The following is a 15,090-nucleotide window of genomic DNA, read 5'->3' as shown; positions in this document are numbered from 1 at the left end:
GGTTTACTGAAATTGAGTTTGGTTGACTTTGCTGTGTGGTATAAACAGCAGAGATGTCGACCTCTACAGCCTCTTCAGCCCGTGCTTTCCCTTCCTCCTCCGCCAGTTTTCTCTCTTTCACTATCCCTAACTTTGGAGAGTCTGGGAACCTGGACGGGACTAATTACCCGATCTGGAAAGTGAAGATCCGGAGTCATTTAGTGGCTCGGAAGTTGTGGAAGCTGACCACGGGAGTGGAGTTGAAGCCGGAGGACATGGTGGATAGGAAAGGGGAGATACTCATGGCAGTAGACAGAGAGGAGCTTGAAGCTTGGGAAGACAGAGATGCCCATGCTCTGGCAATAATCATAGGGACTACGGCGGACTCCGTTCTTCCACATATTCAGTAGAGGCGTGGGCCACCCTGAAGGATCTGTATTGTGCTTCTTCAACATCAACTCTACAATCTTGATATGGAAGAAGGAGATACGGTACATAGCCATTTGACGAAGGTCAAGGTGGTGAGGGATCAGCTGGCAGCAATTGGTCAGAAGACAGACTCATGCCATTTGGCCTTGGTAGTATTGAGAAGACTGCCTTGGAGTTTCAAGAGCTTTGTTACGACTGTGACAACAGGACAGAGGACCAAACCTCTGACGTTTGAGGAGTTGGGTCCGTTACTGCTACAGGAGGAAGCTCGGGAGAAACTCTGCAACGAGGACAAAGATGACAAGGCGATGTTGGCAAAGGATTTCGCTGGCAAAGGAAAGGGCAAGCCTAACAGTGGTAAGTCCAAGAAAGACGACTCTGACGACGAGGGGACTTCGAAGAGGAAGCATAAGAAGAAGTGTTTCTATTGTGATACACCAGGACATTTTGCAAAGGACTGCAGAAAGAAAAAGGCAGATCTGAAAAACAAAAAGGAGTCTTACTCAGATTCAGAGGGAGAGGCCAAAGCAAATGTGGTAATCAAGGAGTTGTTCCTGGTGACATCACCGAGTGTTACCGAGGTCAGATATGTTGATCCAAAAATCACAGTGAGGATGCCTGACATAGAGATGTGGATCGACGAGGACTCAGATGCCTTTGTGAAGGTGAAGGACAGCATGGAGCGCTTGGTATCTTCCAGGTGTGTGGCTGTTGACACTGACACAAGGGTGGATTCCATGGAAGGCCCTGGGGTCTCATGGTCAGATGGATGCTGGAGTTCAGAAGGGGACAGTACAGGATTACACAAGCGCTTGGTGGGTGCCTCAATGAGAGTTTTCTTTCAAAGCGAACATTCAGGCAGTACAACAGTCTGGTATGTATTTGATATTCTGCATTTGAGCCTTTATAGCATGCTGTGGAGAGACTCTGCTCTTCATTTGTCTCAGGTGATAAGAGATTGGAAGGAATTGGCCTTCTTCGAGGGTAGAAGGGGAAGTATTGGTGCTTCTTCAAATCTCGGACGCAGAGCTAGAAGGTGATGGACAAAGAGTACTGAAGCCAGAAGAGTACCTGCTTGAGAACTCAACGAGAGTTCATGGTCCAGGTTATCTGGAAATATTCATTGGTTGCAGACCTTGCCACAGGAAGGACGGGTTGAAACAGACCCTCAGAGCATGGTGCCTGGAAGACTCCAGGTTGTTCACTCATTATGAGGGGGACGACTGGAAGATCGTGACGGCTGGATTGCTGGAGTTCAGTGGCGGGAACGTGACTGAAGGAGGTGGTACCAGGAGGTGCTACCAAAGATGGACTTGTGTACCAGGATGGTGTGCGGAACCTAGTGGAGCAAGAGCCACTGGATGAAAAGCCAAGAAAAGATTTCGACGCCGAAAGGTTCCAGAGGACTACAACAAGGGAGTTACTGGAGCATCGTCATTGACGTGTAGACATTGGGCCAAGATGTGTCGGTGAGAGGGGGTGTTGGAAAGGTCACCTCCCCATCTGTAAGCCCCCATATGCAGAGAGCATGGGGGGGGTGAACCTAGGGTTTGAGTGTCTGTTACATGGGCATCTGATTGGATGCCACGTGGGCAAGAATCAAAGAGATGGAGGGTACCTGGAGCTAGGATGGATCTGCAGCAGCAAAAGGCGAAGCAGTAGCCAGCACAAGGAACCCGGAATAAAAAGCAATCACATGGCGCTGACATCTACAGGGTGTACGGCTCTGTACGGAATTGGGAGAGGGCCTGGCAGAGGCGCAGTTATGGCAGGATGTGCAGGCGCAAATGTGGAGCAGCAAATATGGTTGTCAGTGGGCAGAAGGCATGCCTTATATAGGCTGGACCCCTGCCTTGAATGGAGGGCCAAAGGCCTTGGAAGTTTGGGCCATAAAAGCCCCGGGTTGTGAGCCCTTATAGGGCTGGACCCCTGGTCGGCCAGTCTGCTGCAGGCTGGTCGGTATTTTTACCAGCCCTTGGGGCCCTATAAAAGGAGGTCCTTGAGGCCTCACTTTGCATCACTTGCAGCAGCAGGAACCAGCAGATTGCAGCAGACTGAGAGCTGGAAGAGCTGCCCACCTAGGCTGGTGCAAAGACAGCAAGGTGGAAGGGATCTGGATGGAAAGTCTACAGAAGCTCGAGGTGGAGCACGCGGACTCGAGTCTAGAGATAGCCAGCAGATAGGAGAAGGAGCTTGTGGTAAGATCAGAGGACCACATCATTGGTGGGACTCTGGATCTGTCTCTTTTGTATTGTGTCCATATTTGTGGACGGAAATATATATTTTGGTGGTTTCTCTATCTGGTTGGTTCATTGTCTATTGATGAGTCTGCACATCTATGTGACGCACATAAGTAAAGAAGTTTGTGATTCCACACCCACATCCCACACTGTGTGAGCTCCTGGGCATTACTATAAGTCTTCCGCTGCATGTACCCTCTGTTGGGTCATTTCTAACAATTCGTCTAGGAATCCGTGATGCAGCTGTTGTTATTCCACCTATATGAGCAGGCATATGCATGTGGTCCCTGTATTCCGATATACTGCTTTGGATTCAAAAAAAAGAAAGCAAGCAAAATGTGTTGTGTGGGGATTCCACAATCACGTACAACTTGACTCTTCATTGGCCAGCACCTTGATCCTTGGCAAGAAAAAAGTCAATCCCCATCACTTCCATGGGATCAAATATGTGCTGAGTAGAGATTCCTCAAGAGCTGCCTAAAAAGCTCTCACAAAATGAAAACGCTAAGAGTAGAAAAGTCTATGTCTAGAAATATTTGTCGATCCTTCACATGAAGAATCCTATTAACTCTTCACAATCACAACCCACAAAGGACTTTATTCATTGCTCAGAAAGGGGTTATTGTTTCCAAGGTCTAAATTTGGAGTGTCACGTGTGGGTTATACAGTTGCAAATTTTACTTCACATCTGGCATAGTGATAAGGGGACTTAGTGGAACAATGCTCAATGAATGTGCAGTTTCCATGAAAAGAGATAGACAACTGACATCAAACCTGAGTTTAGAATTTCCAAGGTTCAGATGGGCTTACCTCCTCTTTCTTTATTTCATTTTGGGATCAGATTGGGGATCAAATTACCTCAGCCCTGCAAGGCGTTTGGGACTCAAGTGAGATGCCAGACTCACTTACGGAGGGCCTCATTCATCTTATCCCAAAAGGAGGTTGCAGGAATTTAGTGTCTCAATGGAGACCGATCACTCTGTTGGGTACTTAGTACAAAATCCTAGCAAACGCAATCAACCTACGTCTGCAACCCTTTCTTCCAGGTCTTATACATGATACACAGACGGGATTTGTGCATGGCATGAGCATCTTCGATAACATCTTCTCATTTTGGGAGGCTTCTGACTGGGCCATGCATAGTGGCCATAGGCTTGCCATTCTACTCCTGGACTTTGAGAAAGCTTATGACAGAGTAGACTAGGGCTTTCTAGAGAGTACCCTCACTCGCTTTGGATTCACAGATGCATGGATCAGAGGGGTGTCAGCTCTCTACAAATCAGCCCGTAGCCGGGTTCTCATTGGTGGAGTCAAGGGAGACGAGTTTCAGATTACCAAGTCGGTCCGTCAGGGATTCCCTTTAGCCCCCTTTCTTTTTTTGTTTGTGGCCGAAGCTATGAGCTATTACCTTAGAGATCAAGCTGATATTATTGGGTTGAGTCTTCCGTTGAGGCAGAAGGATGAGCTATTGGATAGTGAGTTGGCAGATGATACGACCGTTTTTTGGATGCCACACCACAGACACTGACCTCATTCAGGATAGCCTTGGATTTGTTTTGTACTGCAACAGGGGCTCATATTAATTGGAACAAATCCAATGGCTTTTGGATTAGTGATGAGGACACTCCAGATTGGGGGATTGACATAGGATTCACTTGGATTCAGAGGGGTGTTTTCATCAGGTACCTAGGATGCCAGGTTGGGGAGGGCATCTCTCCAGCACAACAGTTTGCTCTCATGTTGGAGAGCATCAGGAGGAAACTCATTTTTTGGAGTTCTGCCAAACTTGACCTTGCATCCAAAGTAGCAGGTTTTATTGGCTACTGCTTGGTTCATTTGCTCATGTTGGTGCACATCTAGAGGTTGTATATCTCAGCTCATGAGACCTATCAGGAACTTCCTTTGGAGTGGGTTAGATGGCACCTCAGATGTTGTAGTTAGGGTGGCTTGGGAGACCCTCATTCTCCCCACATGAATATTATTGATCCGAACTTGCAGTGTATAGCCTTGCTCTGCAAGTTTGTAGTGAGAAGATTAATGCCTGGACAGGAACCTTGGAAAAAAAAAATCTTACACAGTATTTAGTCTTGTACACCTTCTCACAGGGGAGATTGGATGGACAGCCCGAGATGGATTTTTACTTCAGCCCATCCTAGATCTCCCTCTTCCCCTCTCATGGCTTCCATTCTGAAAGCTTGGGGCAGCTTCAGAGACAATCTTCAGAGAGTAACACCCTCCTCTCGCGAAGAAATAGACAGGCAGCCAGTCATGTGGAATGAATCTATATTAGATAAGCATGGCAGATCACTAGGAGTGTCAATTTATATGCAGTGGTCTAGATGGGAGAGGGGACCTGCTTCCACTGTAGGTGCGTGGAAGACTTTTAGAAAGCTTCCAAAGGATCAGTGACTCTTATCAGTTGGCCACCTCAGAGAGAGTGCAGTCAGGATGCAGCAAATAGAGGCAGCCATACTAGCAGAGTGGATAGATACAGATGACATGCCGATCACAGAGTCCACTTGGTTGGGAGCTTTCACAGGAACGGGTGTTGCTTTACAGGTTATTACCTTGCGGGATGCACATGAGACCCTTGTCTTTGATTTTCACTCGGGAGGCAGAATTCTCAAATCTTCAGATGATATTCTTTTAGGGGCTGCCTTCCAGCTTGTTAGGATTGCAGGTTACATGGAGTGGGGCACGGACTCACTGTGGTATCTCGATCCTGACCATGTTCTCCTAGCACTTGGGTCTTGGAGACTCTGGTTATATGGTGGTTCCCCATCAGGTTCTTGCAGTAGGACCCAAGGGAGTGGGAATGGATTGATGAAGGGCATCAAGAGAAGAGCATGTTTTTTTTACACATACAAAAATGCCAGGAGGTTTCGGCTTTGCAGTACAGGTTGGAGGCCCTCCACAGCTCCTCATTGGGATGGTTTTCAGATTTCTGCAGAGGTGCAAAAAAACTTTTGGAGGAGGCTCTGGAAATCTCTCAGAAATAGAAAGATCACTCTCTTCTTTTAAATTTTTATACATGGAGGGATTGCAATGAACCTGTGGAGATCCAGGTTCGGGGCTGACCCTACTTGTCCTCGATGCCATGCAACAGTTGAGTCAGTTCAGCATTGCCTCTGGGAGTGCAAACAGGCGAGGACAATCTGGAAGGGTGTTGCCAAGATTCTTTGCATATTTCATAGAGCACCCTTCTTCATGACTTGGGGATCAGTGGCATGGTTATCTCTTACTGGCCCTCAGGTGTTTTACAAGGGACATAACTCAAACTCATCCTTCATTATACGACGACACTCTGTGGAGTCATGCTCTCTCCAGGATGTTCCCTTCACTCCTTTCAGAGCTGCTCATGCCTCGGTAAACACATCTTGGGAGAATCTGGCTAGCATTGTAGCTTGGCATATTTGGAGGGCCAGATAACGGAGGCGATGAAGGATTCACAGGTTCACCCTTTGCAGTCTATGGCCAGTACATGGACTGATACTATACACACACTGATGGCCATCTAGGCGAGCACGCAGGAATCCTCCAAAGCAACTACAGTTAGGAGAGATACTTTTTTCAAAGTTTGGAGAGGATCTTCATTCTTCTCTGAGTCTTCTTCGGGGTTGAGGTGGCATTTTCAGCCTCCACCTTGGATTTTTGTTAGCTCCTTTTGAGCTGTTTTTGTTAGCTCTTGATGGCCATCTAGGTGAGCATGCAGGAATCCTCCAGAGCAGCTACAGCCAGGAGAGATACTTTTTTCAAAGTTTGGAGAGGATCGTCATTCTTCTCTGAGTCTTCTTCAGGGTTGAGGTGGCATTTTCAGCCTCCACCTTGGATTTTTGTTAGCTCCTTTTGAGCTGTTTTTTCTCTCATGCATGACATGATGAACTCCCGCATTTGAGCTTGCTCTTGCGGCTGTCATTCATACTTAATGAAGTAATCTTTTTGGGGAAAAAAAACAAACAAGTGAGAAATATTATTCCAAACAAAGGAGCAATAGGGAGCCATAAAGTAAAGAGTATATGAAGACCAAAAAAGATCCACCATTTTCATGGGAAGGAGCAGATACCTGCTGAAGAAGAGGCTCCATTCTACTGTAGTAGTCTGCATCATAATAAGACATTATCAAAAAATCCAGATATCTTTTCCATCGAGTGATCCCTGCCACGACATCAGTAACCTACAAACCAACCAGCGCCATCAGACATGTGAATTGTTTAAGTAACAGTTTACTAAAGTGAGATAACATAGAATACAATAACAGATCAGACACGCGCATTGCCTAATTCAATTTTCATGGCTAAGAAAGGGGTAAAAGGTGTTCAGACAGCCGTCGCAGTAGATGTAGCATTCCCTTAGTTATCCTGTTTGCAGCTGCAAATTGTCTTTGTGAGGTTTCCTCATTTTCAACAGGCATGTATTTGAATATTTCACAGGGAAACCTTCTGATGCATCATAGTCGGTGGAATTGATGGACAGAGGGAAGGACACAAGGGAGGATGCCCCACCTATCAGCCTATCAGCCACCCATCCTCCATCACCTGACAACGAATAACGCAGGGTGTCGTGCCTCAAGGGTGGAGCATCTCCTGGAGGACAAAGCCCATATATTTGAAGAGCAACAATAGGACTGAATCAAGCAACTTGAAATAGTCCATCAAGATGCAACAAGTTTCCAAAAGCATCTTCAATCTTGATTCTACAACTCTTTTCTCCTCTAAAATTCCTAGATGAAACTTCTCAACCCTCAACTCCCTAAATCGATGAAGGAGACTAGCTCTCCTCTTTCTCAAGCCTCATCTGCTTAGATGAGTGAAGGAGACTAAGTCTCCATTCTCTCAACCCTATTCCTTTTCTAAACCCTACAATATTGTCTAAACGCTACAACCTTTTGTAAACTCCGCACCTTTTTTCGGGGGTGTGGGAAAGATTTAATGCTTATGGTTACAGACTAGTCCTGAAAACAATTGATGGGAATTCAAGGGCATTCAAAATTTGGCATTGCCCTGTGCACTGAAGCTCTGCTCCAAAACTGAGTAGCAAAGAGTTGCAGATTTCAATATTCCCATGGCTACCCTTTTCTCATGGAGTATCTAGTTTGCATTGCAACTTTCATTGGAAGGCTTCCTCTCACTAGACGGCAGAAGGGTTATGTGCCATGACTGCAAAAATAAATTTAAAAAAGGCAAGGTCGTTCGAAAGCTAATTGATAAGGCCATTAGTAAAAATAGCACCAAGGTCCATAAGGCTTCAAATACAGAGGAGGACGTCCATAACACTAAAGAAGATCAATCCTTAAACAATGCAAAGCGCTGCAAGTTTGGTATCTTCCCATGGAGTATCTAGTTTGAATTGCAACTTTCATTGGAAGGCTTCCTCTCACTAAAGAGCAGAAGGGCCATGTGCCATGATTGCAAAAAAAATGGAGACGAGGCAAGATGATTAGGAACCTAATGGGTAACGCCATTAGGAAAAATAGCTCCAAGGTCCGTAAGGGGCTACAGAGGAGGACATCCCATAACAAAACAAGAAGATCAACAATGCCAAACAGTCTACCATGTTCTACTCCTGTAAACGGTTGCAGCATATCAATATACTATATGGAGGGTGTGAGCTTATCAATGCTATAAAGATTCAGGGTTGAGAGAAATTTTGATGCTTGAGTCACTACACACAGATAAACCTTGCAGAAAAGAGAGCCGGAACGGGCTCCCGGATCACCCTAACACCAGAGTTTTGAAAGCATCTTAAACACTCTTTGACAGGCACAAACTAAAGAAGAATTCAAAAAGCGCCCAAAATAATTCAGTCTGAAAGAGTCAAATAAATTCAAAATCCTTGCGTACTTAAGTTCTAGCATTTAGGGAAACTTCCAATTCATCTTTTTCACGCAGCTATCCTTTGTCCCTCCTTTTTTCTAGAAAAAAAGCACCTTCTATTAAAAGCTTAAAAACAATACAAAAAAGGTTGTCCTTTATCTTTGGTTGTAGCTTTAGCTTGCTTTGTAGCCTTCTCAGGTTTCGGGAATTCTCCTAAGCCGACCTAGGGTGGAATTCGAGAATAACTGTGGACAACAGGAGCATAAACGTAATCCCCCCAGTCACAGCATTGCAAAGAAGCTTAGGTAGTGAGTTATCACACAAATAATTACTTTAATTTAAAAACACAATTTTAGGAATTTCAATGAGATTCTTTACATAAAATGAAATTACAAAACCATGCAATCAAACAAAAATAGGAGTGAGGTCCAGAGAGGACAGTAGACCAGAGCCAAGTTGAATCAAGGGCGCATTCCCACCAAGGCTAATCCCTAGTATATTTTCTTCATTACTGCAAGGAAGATACAAAAATTTTATCCCACTCTTGAACGAAACTTCTATGAACCGTACGTGCTCAAGCACAGTTCAATAATGACTACAATGATAGCAGCGATCCCCACATAGAATGATAGCAGTAATCCCCACATAGAATGATAACACAGTCCAATAATGACTATACAAGGATAGCTGCGAGCCCACATAGAATCTATCCAAAGTATTAAAAGTTTGAAGGACAAAAGAGCACCCAAAACAAAACTCTGCGTAGACCTCCAAAAACTGTAGAGTCAAACCTCTCCTAGCAATGTGTTGGAGAATCTAAGCATCTCTCAACATTAGCTCTGAATCTAGACCCGAGTCCACAAACTGTTGCTCAGTCTCTTGCTCACTCAGTAACTTAGGGAGGAACCTATGTCAGCTTCCCTTCTGCACCTCTTGAACTGCTCACCTTCTGAGGATCTGAAGGGCTGATTGCAGCATACAAAGTTCTCAGCTGCCCCCCAACACAGGCCTTATATAGGGCCTGGAATGCCCCATAAATTGGATGACTACCAGTCTTCCTGCCAAACAGGATTAAGACTGGCTGACCCTGCTGCCGACTAGTCTGTTGGCTGGTCAACTGGGCTAGGTGCTAATAAAACCCCTTTGCCCCGTTCAGATGGGCTTTGCATAAGCAATTCTGCCCACAAGCAGGCCTTAATTGCAGGCCTATGTGCAGCCCCCCATTCCCCTCCAAAGAGTCCCAATCTGGGCTCCTGTCCCCCCCACTGCAATGGATGGCCAAAACATGGCCGTCTTATGGATGGATCTGCCCCTGTTGATGGATTCACATTGAATCCAAGAAGGATCTGTTTGCTGCTGCCCATAGGGCAGCCTTTTCATACCCCTCCATAAACCCCCTAAGAATCTAAAAGAGTCATTCTCCCATGCTCTCCTCATTTGGGGGCTTACAAATTGGAAGTTGACCGTTCCTTTCAAACGTCCCCCCAACGAGCCATTGTGAGCCAAAGTGCATCTGTGTTGTTAGGTCTATTCCTGGATCTTCAATCCAATGGCTTCACATGTGCCAACTCCAATCTTGTGGAGATGCAAGGACAATTACCCTATCTCAAAGATGAAGCTGCGGAGTCGCATACTAAAAAGAAGTTGTGAAAGGTGATTGCATTAGGGGATTTGAAATCCGAGGACACTTTAGATGCGACAGGAAAGGTAACAATACATGCAGATTTAGATGAGGTGAAAGAGTGGGAGGAAAAGGATGCAGAGGTGCAATCAATGATCATCGAAACATAGCAGATGCAGAGATCTCGCAAATTCAGTTGGCGGATATTTCGAAGGAGAGGACTTGTAAGAAGCAAATAATACTATAACGATCCTCAACCTCCAAAATAAATTGTTCACCATGAGGATGGAGAGGGAGATGTCATGCATGCCTACCTCATAAAAGTAAAGGTGATGAGAGATCAACAACGAGCAGTTGGTCAAAAGGTGGACCCAGTATAGTTGCCTATGCTCTCATTAGAATATGTTGCCGAAGGGATACAAAACCTTTATGACGAGCATTACGACTTCTGAAAGATTAGAGTCGCTCCCGAGGCACGAAGAAGAAGCAATGCTTCTACTGCTTACCCATCCTCCAAGCTGATTCACAGGTAAGGTTGACGCCCATCTTTTCAAATAGAGCTTTGGCATCTGACATGGGGGTATCATCTACTGTCAGGCCTCTTACCAGTACATTCATAGCCTTGCTGTTACGCCTTTTTTCTTCCTCCAAAGTTTCAGAGATGAGCTCTTTTTCGCGGGCTGTTATTCCTTTTTTTAACACATCCTTCTATGCAAGCATATCTGCCTTCCCCTTCGTGATTTGGTGTGCGATCTCAGCATGTTTCCCATGCATAGTGGCTTGTAAGGCTGCCATTCCCTTCTTGAGCTGTTCATTCTCAGTTTTCAGTTCATCAATCAGCTTGCATCTCGCTTCTAAGGTCCCCTTTACTTCCTTGAACTACTTCATTTTCTCTCTGATAAGGTTTAGCTCCTCTTTGATAGGTGGCTGAAGCTCCCCTTCCTCCCAATGTGCACGTGCCTTCAGCTTCTCATTCTCATATTTGAGAGTGGCAACTTGGACTTCTAGTATCTCCATTTGGGAGGTAAGAGAGTTGGTTTTCTCAGTTAGCATTCCAGCTATGTCCTTTTCCCATTTCGTTTGCATTCCCCCTTGCCATTTCTTCATGCCATCTTGTATTTGAGCACGTAGGTTTTAGAGCTCATCATTCTTGTTTTCCCCTAGTTTCTTCTGGTAGGCATTCAAGCTCAACATCCTGCAATTTACGCACCTCCTTGACTCTTGATATGCATGCTTTCATATTCTTGTCTTCAATTTTCTGTACTTTAGTCCAAATGACACTATATTTGCACTCCTTTTCACCTCTTGTTTTCTGATACAATGAGCTGCCCATTGTACCCATTTGATTTGCAAAAGGGTGCAGCAATACAATGCAATACAATACACACATTCTCATATGTACTTGCAGCTCGGAGTGGTCTTCAAGCTCACTGATTGTCCTCTCTCCTTTCACCGTTGCATTGTATGTCCTTGATTCTTATTTGTATTTGCAGCTCTAGTCCGAAGGTGTGTTGGAAAGCCCACAATGGCCTTAAGGGCTCCGCACGGGATCAGAAAACAAGAGGTGAAAAGGAGTGCAAATATAGTGTCATTTGGACTAAAGTACAGAAAATCGAAGACAAGAATATTAAAGCATGCATATCAACAGTCAAGGAGGTGTGTAAATTGCAGGATGCTGAGCTTGAATGCCTACAGAAGAAACTAGGGAAAACAAGAATGATGAACTCTCAAACCTATGTGCTCAAATACAAGATGACATGAAGAAATGGGCAAGGGGAAATACAAAGGACATAGCTCGAATGCTAAATGAAAGCCATGATGCTTAAAGACATGCTCAATGAATTGCCAAGCAACCTGTGATGCTGAATAACGGGTCTATATGTATATATATAGATCTATGTGTGTGTGTGTGTGTGTGTGTGCGTGCGTGCGCGCGTGCACGCGCCTGTTTTGTCAATCAATCCACCACAACATAGATGTTGTCCCATCCCCACTCACTAGAAGGCAATCTTGTGATGAAGTCCATTGCTATGTGCATCCATTTGCCCTATGGAATGGTAATGGCTGCAAGAGATCTGCCGGTAATTTGCTGTCCACTTTATTATATTGGCAAGGCAAGAATTCAGCAACGTACTTAACCACATCCCGCCACATGCCTTCCTAGATGAAGCTCAGTTTGATTCTCTCAAATGTCTTAGTGACACCCACATGTCCAACCATGGGAGAGGAGTGCATTTCTTGCAAAACCAGCTGTCTATATTGTGAATCTGGCACTAAATAAATCCTGTCCTTGCACCACAACAGCCCATTATGCAATTTGAATTCCAAGTGACCCTCCTCTGCAAATCCAAAAATACGGGAGCTGCCTTAGAATTCTGCATATGCTCTTCCTAAATGCCATAAATCTACTCTTGACATATGGTAGAGAGATAGCAGACAAATTGCAAGCCCACATTCCAGATAAGGCATCTGCAACCACATTTTCTGTACTCAATGTCAAAATCATAGGATTGAATTGCAGCCAACCACCTCTTTTGCTTACATGAAAAATTTGGCTAAGTGAGGGAGAATCTGAGTGTCCTATATCTGTTTCACCTTAATTTTGCTCCCGTACAAAGAGTGGTGCCATTTCTTGAAAGCATGCAAGATAGCCAACATCTCTTGATCATAAACATGGTAATTGAGTTCCTTGGCATCAAACTTCCTACTTTCAAAGGCTATTACTCAGTGTTCCTACATCAAAATAGCCCCCAATCCTTTACGACTGGCATCTGCCTCCACCATGAAAGGACATGAAAAATCAGAGCACACCAAAACAAGTGCATGAGTGAGAGCAAATTTTAGACCTTTGAAGTTGTGTTGTGCTTCTTTTGACCACATAAAAGCATCCTTTTTCAAGAGGTCAGTAACAGGAGCTGCCCTCTTGGCAAATTTGAGAATAAAGTGCCTATAGAAGGAAGCAAGACCTAAAAATCCCCTCAAAACGGTGGGGTTTTGTGACAGACGCCAGCGTCCCATCACCGGCTACACACCAGCCAGGGCAACATGACATACGGAGGATTCAGCTCTACTCCAGTCTTTTTCCTTTTCATTATCACACCCTGTTGTACTCAAAGTTTATGGCGACCCACCAAGAGTCACACCTGGGTCACGTCATGGTCACCTCAGCAACATGCCAAGTTGTTAGACCTTGGTCATACCTAGTAGCAGCGTGTTCACATGTGTTCACATCTTGGACGTGACATGGAACAGACTTGGACATGACTTGACATGGACATGACTTGGACATGACATGACTTGACATGGACATGACTTGGACATGACATGGACTTGACTTGGACATGACTTGACCTGGACATGACTTGGGTATGACGGAAGCAATACATGACTGAAGAGTGCCAAACCTCAACCTCGACTCACCATGGTCAAAGTCAATCAGACGGAAGTATTGGCGCAATGGTACACCTGTTGGTGCACATGGGAAGGAGTCCAACAGTTAAGAGGCATAGGTGGTGCACCAACCCTCTCAACCAACTAGTGCCAGGAGTGCAGGAGAACACATGGAGCACGGGATTCACTGACCCAGGACAGGCTGGAGTGTTGCGGAAGCCATCAAGGACAGAGCGGCCCACAAACGGTGGAATGGCTAAGGATGGCTAAGGGTGCAAGAAGACATCCAATAGGAAGAAGGTGTGGAGATTGGTAGCGGGGAGGGGAGCAGAGGAGGAGGAGGTGAAGAAGGGGAAAGGGGGAAGGGAGGGGGACTTTTCTGGAGGGGCGAGAGACGGGAGTGAAGGAGTGAGAGGCTAGAGTCAAGAGCTCGCCTCGTGTGTATCTTCTGGGAGTGTATCAATCATCTTGCTTTCTAATGAGTTATGCTACTTCCCATCTCTGCTCGCTACTCTAAAATCTCTTTTCGTTGTGTTCTCCTCCCCTCCTCTCCCTTCACCTGGTACAACGGACCTGTGTCATGTGGTTGAAGTTCTTTGCTGTTCATGTCGAGGGATGGCTTTCATGATGTTGTTCCGCTTTGGTCTTCTTCTTGCTCACATCACTTCAGCACTTGTACCGCTTGCACATAGTTGACACCATCTACCGCTTGCACATAGTTGACACCATCGACAAGCACTCACCTACGTACCATCAGTGACACTTATGGCACGTCTTACTCGCTTCTCACACCAGTGGCCCTAGGCCTCCGGTAATACTTCCGGAAGTGTTAGGAAACCCCCCCCCCCCCTCAGACAGTTTAACACATAGTTGACACCATCTACCGCTTGCACATAGTTGACACCATCGACAAGCACTCACCTACGTACCATCAGTGACACTTATGGCACGTCTTACTCGCTTCTCGCACCAGTGGCCCTAGGCCTCCGGTAATACTTCCGGAAGTGTTAGGAAAGCCCCCTCGATGGTGTCAACTATGTGCAAGCGGTAGATGGTGTCAACTATGTGCAAGCGGTACAAGTGCTGAGTGATGTGAGCAAGAAGAAGACCAAAGCGGAACAACATCATGAATGCCATCCCTCGACATGAACAGCAAAGAACTTCAACCACATGACACAGGTCCGTTGTACCAGGTGAAGGGAGAGGAGGGGAGGAGAACACAACGAAAAGAGATTTTAGAGTAGCGAGCAGAGATGGGAAGTAGCATAACTCATTAGAAAGCAAGATGACTGATACACTCCCAGAAGATACACACGAGGCGAGCTCTTGACTCTAGCCTCTCACTCCTTCACTCCCGCCTCTCGCCCCTCCAGAAAAGTCCCCCTCCCTTCCCCCTTTCCCCTTCTTCACCTCCTCCTCCTCTGCTCCCCTCCCCGCTACCAATCTCCACACCTTCTTCCTATTGGATGTCTTCTTGCACCCTTAGCCATCCTTAGCCATTCCACCGTTTGTGGGCCGCTCTGTCCTTGATGGCTTCCGCAACACTCCAGCCTGTCCTAGGTCAGTGAATCCCGTGCTCCATGTGTTCTCCTGCGCTCCTGACACTAGTTGGTTGAGA

The 15,090-nt window shown here is 45.8% G+C and overlaps 1 protein-coding gene across 1 annotated transcript in view; it reads right to left on the bottom strand.

Moving 5' to 3' along the window:
* Window positions 1-15,090, bottom strand: part of LOC147896912 (NOL1/NOP2/sun family protein / antitermination NusB domain-containing protein) — a 147,755-nt gene that overhangs the window by 113,727 nt on the left and 18,938 nt on the right. The window contains exon 3 of the mRNA XM_087381394.1: window positions 6,712-6,822. Within this exon, the coding sequence (XP_087237520.1) occupies window positions 6,712-6,822 (111 nt within the window). The remainder of the gene's footprint in view (window positions 1-6,711; window positions 6,823-15,090) is intronic.

This window comes from Dipteris shenzhenensis, chromosome 11 (genome assembly GCF_047967505.1).
Source record: "Dipteris shenzhenensis isolate YYH24624 ecotype China chromosome 11, Dip_SZ_1.0, whole genome shotgun sequence".
Classification (NCBI taxonomy): Eukaryota; Viridiplantae; Streptophyta; class Polypodiopsida; order Gleicheniales; family Dipteridaceae; genus Dipteris; species Dipteris shenzhenensis.
The sequence above is the reverse complement of the archived record's forward strand: the minus strand, read 5'-3'. Positions and strand labels throughout refer to the sequence as shown.